At 31.1% G+C, this 10251-nt stretch overlaps 1 protein-coding gene across 1 annotated transcript; it reads left to right on the top strand.

Annotated features, from left to right (window-relative positions):
* The first annotated feature begins 5967 nt into the window (after nt 1-5967).
* LOC25496315 (B3 domain-containing protein At4g01580) lies at nt 5968-9605 on the top strand. Its single transcript, XM_024786423.1, has 5 exons — nt 5968-6054; nt 6469-6819; nt 8172-8351; nt 9035-9097; nt 9543-9605. The coding sequence occupies exons 1-5, from the start codon at nt 5968-5970 to the stop codon at nt 9603-9605; spliced, it is 744 nt and encodes a 247-aa protein (XP_024642191.1).
* Nucleotides 9606-10251: the final 646 nt, after the last annotated feature.

The following is a 10251-nucleotide window of genomic DNA, read 5'->3' on the forward strand; positions in this document are numbered from 1 at the left end:
TGTCACTTTAAAAATACTCATTTTCCCCTATTTTTATGTATATATGTATGTAGTTTTTCCAAACTCCAAAATTAATAGTTAGCTTTAATATTTAACTATTAATTGTTTGTTTTTAAGAAAAAAATAATATAAATTATTAAGTTTGGGGGGCATTTTGCACATAAGTGCAAAACTTCAGGGGGATATTTGCAAAACGTCATGTTCACTAACAGAAAAATTTGACGGAGGGGGTAAATTGACTAACGTTGTGAAATTTCAGGGGGGTAATTGAAGTTTTGTTAATTTCAGGGGGTAATTGATGAAACTTACAATTTCAGGGGGGAAATTGACTATTTACTCTAAATAATATTCATTCATTCAAATCGATAGAGTACATTAATACAACGCAAATTCGCTAAAAACAAAAAAGGATCAATCTACGAACAAATTCACAACATCCATGTTAATAACATAAAACAACAGAGTACAGAAGCCTACACATATGACTATGTTCAAGTCTTCAGAATATTTAGCCTCCGGATCTGCAACGTGGACAACGCCAAAGTCATTGATTTGATCTGCAGTGGATCGAAGTTGAATTGACAATCTGAACAGAACAAATACTTGAATGAAAGAAGAAAGACAAACAACATCGCACAAAGACGACGAATAAACGCCGCACAAAGACGACGAACAAACCAACGTCGCACTAAGACGACGAAATCACAAAATTAAAAACGAAAGGTGAAAATCACTTATTTCAATACAAGGGAAAGAGAAAAACGAGTTAGAGGGGTGATTTTGGGACAAAAATTGACCTAAATCATCTATCTTTGATGGATGAAGTAGAAGAAACTAAGATTTTGGTGACGACTTACGAAGAGAAAGAAAGGTAAAAGAGAGAGCGGAAAAAAACTTATATTGACAATTCTCCAACGGTATCATGTTAGTATATTAATTTGTTTTTAATTATTTTGAATGAATTATTAATTTATCTTTAGTTTTTTTGAAGAAATTTGTCTTTATTATTAATTACCTGAGTAATATTATTATTATTTAATTAATCATATTATGAATGCATAATAAACTGTATAATGAAATGCATAATAATCATATAACTTGAGGATAAAATCAGATATATTAAAAATTTAATGGTGGCATCAATTTGTATTTATTTTTTTAGCATCAATTTGTAATCTAAAGAGATAAATATGGTATGAATAAGATAGTCCGTCTCTCTTTCTTATGAGACACGAAAAATATGTTTGTTTGAAAATTTGAAAAACTTGCCTCCGTTTCCTTAAAAAAAAACAAAAAAACTTGCCTCCATTTTTTTCCTTCTTTTAAGTTGGATATTGATAAAATACTAGTACTATTGGCCAAAATTTGTGACATTTCTATTTGTCTTGAGTTATTATTATTTTTTTCTACTTCTTCTCCGTTTGAAAAAGTTAGATGCTCTTATTTTTAGTGTTAACCCTCCAATTGCTATGAAAAAAAAGCCTTAGTAATATGAAGTTTGTATTAGAGGTAAGCTCAGTCTAACCAGAGTTGTTCCACCAAGAAACAGACTCAAGTTCTTCTACTTAAATATGATACAAATTTATTTTGATTTAAATTTTGTTCTTGACTTATAGCTTTTGACTGACTGATAAGCTAATTAAAGTGTTAGTAAAATCATCGGTTAAACTTGTTGATAAATGTAAAATGACATAAAAAAAACATTTTTTTTTTGTTGACAGAATAAATAAAAAAGACATTCTTAATTCATAATGAAATGCATATAAATTAATATTTAATAAATTAAATTATCCAGATTAATAAATTAGTATTTTATTTTTTGGTCAAAATACTTCATTAACTTTTGTAATTAAATTAAATTTTATTTTTAATTTAATTTATTTCAGTTTCAATTAAATACATTACTTTCAATTTTTAATTAAATTTCAGTTTTAAATTTAATTTTATGTGTATCAGATTTTTTTCATTAATATATAAGTATAAAATTTTATTTTAAAAACAAAACCAAAAATAAAGAATCCATAAGATTAAAAACAAAAATGTTAAAAGAACAACAATAACAAAAAAAATCAAAAATTGGTTATCTAATAACAACATATTTTTTTTTGATAAGCAAGGAGAGTGGAAAAACATCAGGCGGCATCATCGACATCCAACTAGGTTGGCACCCCGAGACACCTCCATCCTCTACTGCCACACTCGAAATAATTTATTAAAAAAGGGGGAAAAATAATTACAAAAGAGGGGGGACTAGGCCAAAACCCTCAAAATAAAACAGCAAAAAGAAAACAGAGAAAATAACATAAACAATAGACCTCCAAAAACAAATGAAGAGAATCTATAATCTGGAAGTCCACATCTATCCCTAAAGAATTCAAGACTCACACTCGTAGGAAGAGTGTCTAACCAAACGACACCAGCTATGTCATGACCCAAAGATGCCAACTTATCTGCGCAACTGTTTCCTTCACGAAAAATATGAGAGGAAATTACCTGAATTCCAAGTAGCCGAGCATCATGCCAACGATTACGTAACATAATAGGAACCATCAGAGGCTTAGAAAAAATTAGAAGAGCACTAGTGGAGTCACTCTCTAGCCAAATATTCCTCCATCCTTTTTGTGCTGCATAACACCAAAATTATTTCCTTGACACTTCGGCAATTAGGAGAAACCACAAATGAATCCAGGAAAGCAAAATCTCTAACATTCCAATAGAGGAAATTCATTGATCACTCGAATGATTGTCACCCCGGGTACGGGATTTATTAGGCTGCTTTGCTAAGACTTGTTGTACCTTGAGTTTCTGTTTCTGTTTTCTTGTTAGAACAGGCATGAAGTCTTCAGCTGCTGATCTTTCATCATATTCTCGGACTCTTCCCCACAAATCTAAACCATGTTGGATATTCTTGCTAGGATGAACCTCTTGCTTTTGCAAAATAACCACATCTTGTTCCTTTTCCGTGGGCATACTTCCACTAACAACACTGGGTGGTTCGACAGCCACATGTGATTTCAAGGCATGTGATCCAGCATACACGTCATCGTGCTCAACAACAGTATCCGTCTGAACCTGCACCGATTCAATAGACCCTTCATGCACCTCTTGGTGCTCAACAACATGTGATGAATGTGGTGCACTCTCAATGGGAACTTTGGGACTCTCCTCCAGCTCCCTCAGGCTCGAAAGATTGCGCTCACTCTCGTGAGAACCTTTGGGACTCTCTTCCAGCTCCCTCGGGCTCGAACGATTGTGATCCACCTCATCTGAAAGCAAACCAGAGACATCATCCATCGTGGGGTTCTCCAACACCTCCCTAGATGTCATATAATAACAACATATGCAACAGTAGCTAGATACATTTTTTTCGTCAAAAAGAAACCAATTGACTACTTATTTAATTCATTTTTTTTTTTTTAAGAAATTTCATTCATTCTTATTTATTAATTTTGTTACGTCTGCAGCAACTTAACGTAAATATTTTCCACTCATTCGCTTTATTAGATTTGCAATTATTTAACCTAACAAATTCCCTCTAAAAAAATGCATTGCACATCAATTTCATTCCTATACTCTTACCTTTTTTTTTTTTGAAGAAAATATTTTCTACCATATCAATGATATTAAAGATTATTCCTAAAAAAAAAAAATGATGTTAAAGATTATTTATTGATCTCTTTCATTACAAATTACCGTAAACAAAAAAAAAAACTACTCGTAATATGCTAATTGAAACAAAAAAAATCACGTGACAAAAAATTGAGATTTGAAAATTGTTTCAGCATTGTAAACCTAACATGTTTTAAATTGTAATATATATATATATATATATATTTTTTTTTTTTAGAGGAATTGTAATATATTATAAAGGGTAAAAAGGGATTTTTATAAAGTTGTAAGGGTAAATTTGAAAAAAAAAAAGATAAGCTATATGCTTAAATGCTACTTGAAATAGCGTCTGAAAAATAAGCTATAAGTTAGTAAAATAAGTTATAAGCTCGTGATGAAAAGACTGTTACTAAATAGAGTTCTTTTTTGCAGACGAGCTTAATATCACTAGTGTCACTAGTACCAGAACCAGAGGTAGCACCTGAAGCAAACATGTTTTCCAGAGGATCTTTTATTTGTTACATTGTTAAGTGATTTAGCAACAAACCAGACTCTGAAACCAACTGAAGGTGAGAAAAAAACACAAAAAGAAGGGAGGTTGAATTGTGTTGATTTTTTCACAATTTTTTTTAAGTATTTATAAAAACAGTGCAGGGTCTGATCAGAAGCAGGTTTTTATCAGAGTCTAAAGCAGAGTTATTGAGTGAAATGAAATTTAACACAGAGAGAAAAGAGAGAATGAGACAACACAAAGAAATTATACCGGTTCATCCAGCAAATCGAGATTAGTTCAGTCCCCTTACACTTTCAAAGAATTTTCACTATAATCTCACTATTACAATTTACTCAAACACACAACTAAGAGACTTCTAAGAGATTTTCTTGTGTGATTGAGCAAATGAAGTCGCTTACTTATATAATTGAGCAAATGAACTTCTAAGAGAAAGTCTGACTTATAATATACACTACTCCTTCTAGTTGCTATTATAAACAAATATTAATTATTCAACTTCATTGAGTAATTGATGTATCTGACTTATAATATAGTTCAAATACACCAGTTATGCAAATAAAGACATATTTTAATCCCATTTTAGAGCAAAAACTCATTTTGATCCCTCACAACTTTCAATCTATCCTATTCAGTCCTTAATAAAAATAAAACTCAATTCAGTCAATAACATTTGGATAGCGATTGACAAATTAATACTTTTATTATACCGAACCAAAGTTTGTTTCAGTTTTGAAAATTGTGATGGAGTCTTCACTCTACAAGAGAATTAAAAAATTGGATAATATTTGAAGGAAATATTGTAGCTAGTTCCATATGATTCAGAAAAGAGTTTTTTTTACTGAAAAATTCGTCAAAAGAAGATATTTATAAAAAGAAAAAGTAATTTTTTTATTTCTTTTTTGAATCAGCAAATATTATTAAACGCCATCATCGCAAGACGTAAGGTATGGACAAAACAAGATACAAATGATGCCGTATATAGACGGTGCCACTAGTTTCACCAGACTTTAGAACAAAATCAACAGGGCACCCCTCGCCCCCAGTACATCAGAGAACACCATATCAAGTCAAACAGGATTGCAGCTAGTCACCGACTCCCGATCTCGAAGCAAAAGTAACCGGCCCACCGAAAACCATCACACAATAATCAAGATAAACTGCATGATAAGCGGTGGTGCAAACGACAAACACATCAAAAGGAAGAGGCTCATCTCAACAGGCACGCACCCTCCAAAACTCTGTAAACACCTTAAACAACCCAAAAATACCAATAAGAACTAGTGACGACGAACGTGGATCCGTGTGCTAGAGGCTGTCTCTAAAGAAAATCTCCCCAACAAACACCCACCTGCTCACCTAAACTGCACCAACCACCTCCTTAAAAAGCTCCCGTCCGCAAAACCGTTCTGACACCAAAACCGAGTCCCAAAATGCCACGACCACCCATCCAACAACAATAAATACATACCAACAATGACTTCAGAGGGGGTCTGCCACCAAAACAAGAAAAATCTGAAGCTAAACGGCCACTAGCGCGAAACACCACGATCCTTACGAATAGAAAATGTAAATTATTTATCAAAAAAAGAAAAAAGAAAGTAAGTTCCAACTTTTTTAACTTTTTCCGTATACTATTTATTATTAGTAGAATGCAACCCTTCATAGTTTTCCTCCAAAAAATTGAAATGGAAAATAAGTTTATACTATGACTTGTATTGGAATTTGAAAGAGTGGAAAATTGACCATTTATTTCTAGTGTAATTTTGCATTGATATATCATCACACCCTTCTTTTTTGACTAAGAAACAAAACTTCATAGTTTTCCTTCAAAATATTTTAACGAAATGTCTTCTCAAGAACTTGAACATCAGAACAATGGTGTCCACTTTTTCAAAATTATTCTTGCAAGTATCCTTCAAGAAGGAAAACTGGTAATAATTTTTCTTTTTATTCTTTTCACAATCTAAATATGAATTTAAGAATTAGGAGTATAATAAAATAACGGTAAAATTAAGTTTACACTACTTCATATAAACCTATTCAATTTTTTTTTTTTTTTTTTTACACTTTTAAGGGTACACCAATTTGACACACATATTAATCGTCCATATGTCTTTTGTGTGCTTTGAATGATTAGTTATTTTTTATATTAATTATGCATAGAAATTGCACATATAATGTTGTTATTTATTTACTTTTTCCAGTTCTCAATTTTCTGCAAAATGCTTTTTTAGACATGAAAAAATACTTTGATCTAAAATAAGATTTTTGTATTTATTTATTGATTGATATTGATTATTTTTTCTTTGATCAATATTAAATTTGATTGATTTTGTGTTTGATAGAGAGTGCCAATAAATTTTGCGAGGAGGCATTGGCATGGAATAACAAACCCAGTCACTCTAAGGCTTCCAACTATGGCACAAATGAACGTTACTTGGGAGAAAACCAGTGATTATGATGTTTGGTTTTGCAATGGTTGGAAAGAATTTGCAAATTATTTGTCTTTGCGTGATTCACAACTTTTGGTCTTTCGATATCGAAAAAAATCTCTCTTTGATGTGATTGTATTCGGTAAATGCGGATTAGAAATAAAATACCCTTTAAGAGAAACTTGTGATGGTTCTTTGAAAGTTACCGAGGATCCTTCATCATCGCCTGGTAAAAGGCGAAAATCTCCATCACCATGTGTGAAGGTTTGTAAGAAGATGAAAATCAACCCAGAGGAACAAAAAGAATCTAAGCATGAGAAGAAAATATTCCAATCTCAAGCAAAATTTCATAATTTTAAGGATATGAACAATGGTTAGTTTTTTTTTATCATGTTATATTTCTTTTTATTTCATTCTTTTTTTATTTTTTGTCTTATTTTTTTAGATGTTTGTGCATATATATATATATATATATTTTGTGGTGTAGCAGGTAATAGTCGTGATGATATCAAGGAGAAAAGCAAAGTTTTGTACGAGAAAGTGAACGAAAAATTTAGCCATGACAAGGACTTTTTTGCATGTATGATCAAGAAGACACACATTGAGAGAGATCTTTTGGTAACAAACTATTTTATTTGATCACATCTAGTAATAATTCATTAAAAAAATATAGACGTGAATATTATCGATTTATTATCCATTTTAAAATGAAATTATTTATTATGTACTGACAGTGTAATTATTATATACTTGGACCGGTAAAAACTTACCTTAGACCATCCACAACAGAGCACCCTAAATTGGGTGCTTAAATTGAATTCATATTCTCACATTACTCATTTTACTGTAATACTTAATAAACACCAATTTTCTCCAACCTAGTACCTTAAAAGAAATTATTAAATAGATTCCACAAATAATTTTATATCATTACATTTCAACAAAATTTATTTATTTTATTAAGATTTATTAAATGAGACCCATGAAAAATGAAGAGAAAGAGAGAGGGTGCTTCCATAGCCACCCTTCTCCATAGCCACCCATGTATTATACTCCACAATGGAGGGTGCCTATTTAATGTGGTGCTAAATAGGTGAAGTACCCTCCATTGTTGATGGTCTGCGCCCTTAAACCTAGCTCATGCTTGGGGACTGTGGACCATTATGTTCCTAGATAAAACCTAAAGAAAGCGTGCAACCACAAAGTAAGAAGCCGCCCTCTCATCCATACCTTCACACGAAAGATTACTAGGAAGATAATCCCATGCGCCCCCATAATATGGAACCAACTGGATAGCTTCTCAAAGGCTGTTACGGAAAAAGAGGCCAAAAGGAACTATAAATATCACCCTTGGCATCATTCCCAAGATACGACCAAAACACTGACCTAAAACCCTAATCACTTAGCTTCTTCTCAAGCTGAATATTCTTACTGTGGTTATTTCAAGCACATTACGATAACGGGTTTTTGTTATATTATTTAAAACATCGACGAAAATACCTAGATGAATTTTGATTGGTTGCGTAGGTAAAAAAGTTATATAGCATACTAATTAAATCATCCAATGATATGTCTTATGCATCCATTTTAGTCATTTTATGTTTGTTCTAAAACAGGTGATACCAACTGAATTTGTGAAGACACATATGCACATGATGGAAGAAGGAAATGCTATCCTTTTTGTTGATCAAGATAGAACATGGAATGTTGATTTGGATCTCACTCTAAATAAACAATTTGCACTAACAAGTGGTTGGAGTGAATTCTGTGCTCACAATAATTTGAAATTTGGTGATGTTTGTGCTTTTTTGCTACACAAATGCAAAACAACGGTTTTAATTCAAGTTGCTATTTTCTCTCTTGAAGAAGACATGAAAACTCATTAATTTTAAAGGTAATTTATTTACTTGCCATTGTTTTGTTAATGGTTTCTTGTAGTTTTTAGTAGCATTTTTTTCCTTCATTTGATCATAATTTTTCGTCTCTTTCCTCTCTAGAATCTTCATATGAACACAACACATGCAATATTTTTCTTATATGATCCTTTTATCAGTACTTCAGTACTCGTCTTCAAAAACAATCAATACTTCGGTACATCGTTTTTCATGGTTATTTTGGATGTTTCGTCCATATACATCGTCTTTGTTTTGTAATTTATGTCTGTCTGTTAGTACTTTTTCCTCTTGTGTAAGGACTTGATTAATAAATTTTTGCTATTAAAAAAACAATAATACTTTAGTTGGATGCACATCGTGACTTTGATATATTCAAAAATTGAATTTTTAAAACTTTACGTGATAGAATATTATTTTTAGTAATTATATTCATGAATTAATTATTTTAGTGCAATCTCTACCAATAAGGTACATTGGAGAATTCATTTTAGAAAATGGAAAAATTGTGACCTAACGATTTTTTAATATAATTCTTTGTAAAGTTCTTTTTCTTATTAATATAATTTATGTGTGGACTCTCTCAGGGTTGGCTTGAATTTTTGAAGGATTGTTACTTGAAAGAGGGTGATACTTGCCTATTGAAGATGGTAGAAAAAGCTTGCTTGTGTTTGATCTTACAATTTCAAGAAGAGGCTGCTAAATTAGACTGTGTCTCATGTTAAAAATAAATAAATAGACTCATGTGTCATTCTCATTGTTTTATGTTTTATTTTTCATTCCAAACAACATGAATTGAAGTTGTTTTGAACAAGTTTTTAATTACTATGCAATTAGAGGGAACTATTTATATTTTATTCACTTAATTATCTAAACATTATCTTATGAATCCAATTAATAAATTTATAAGCCATCACATATATAAGTACTCGTCAATTCATTTTTTATATATTATTTTGTTTTATTTTTGTATCAGTTTTTTTTTGTCTTCCTAAAAACATTGATGAATGAACTTAGAGAGTAGTTATAATCACACCATTATCACAATTTTTTAAAACTTTTTAAGTGAATGTTACAAGCCTTACTCTTTCACAGAGTGGCGGCACTGGTTTAGAATTGGAGAAACCTAGAACCAGTGGCGGTGCCACATATAAGTGAGGGGATGCACACTTGCATCCTCTGGGCTTTTAAAATTTGCACATGATTGTACTGTTTTATTAGTGCTTGAACCTCCTGATATTTTAAGGATGAACCTCCTCATATTTTAACATTGCAATTGAGCCAAACATTTTGCACCAATAACCCAAGTTTCTCTCACCCTATGAATGACACGAGTCTCACTTTTATGTTAGCACAATAGTATTTAGCTCAACTAGAGATAATTGACTTCCTTTTTAATATAACTCTATTTTTTTTTCTTTTTTTTTTTTAAAGGCCAACTCTCTATTTGGTTTTTCCTATTACATTTGTTTTCTTTTATTTTCTTATTAATAATTGTAATTGTAATAATTGAATTCCTTCTAAAGTAAAAATGAAGTGCTTGAAGATAGAACACAAATCCTAAAACTCTTTTAAGAAGCTTTTACCACTAAACCAAGTATGTCGCAGAGTTTAATTCTTGCAAATATAATATATATTACTAAATATTTTATATTCTTTCATAACTTAATACTCCCACCATCCTAAATTTTAACAGGAAAAATTCACTTTCTTTGTCCCAAATTATAAATAAAATTGACAAATATTTACCCTATTTAATCAAGTTGGTTTCAAATGTCATCTTTTCCAAATAAAATAAAATAAA

Source organism: Medicago truncatula, chromosome 6 (assembly GCF_003473485.1).
Source record: "Medicago truncatula cultivar Jemalong A17 chromosome 6, MtrunA17r5.0-ANR, whole genome shotgun sequence".
Classification (NCBI taxonomy): domain Eukaryota; kingdom Viridiplantae; phylum Streptophyta; class Magnoliopsida; order Fabales; family Fabaceae; genus Medicago; species Medicago truncatula.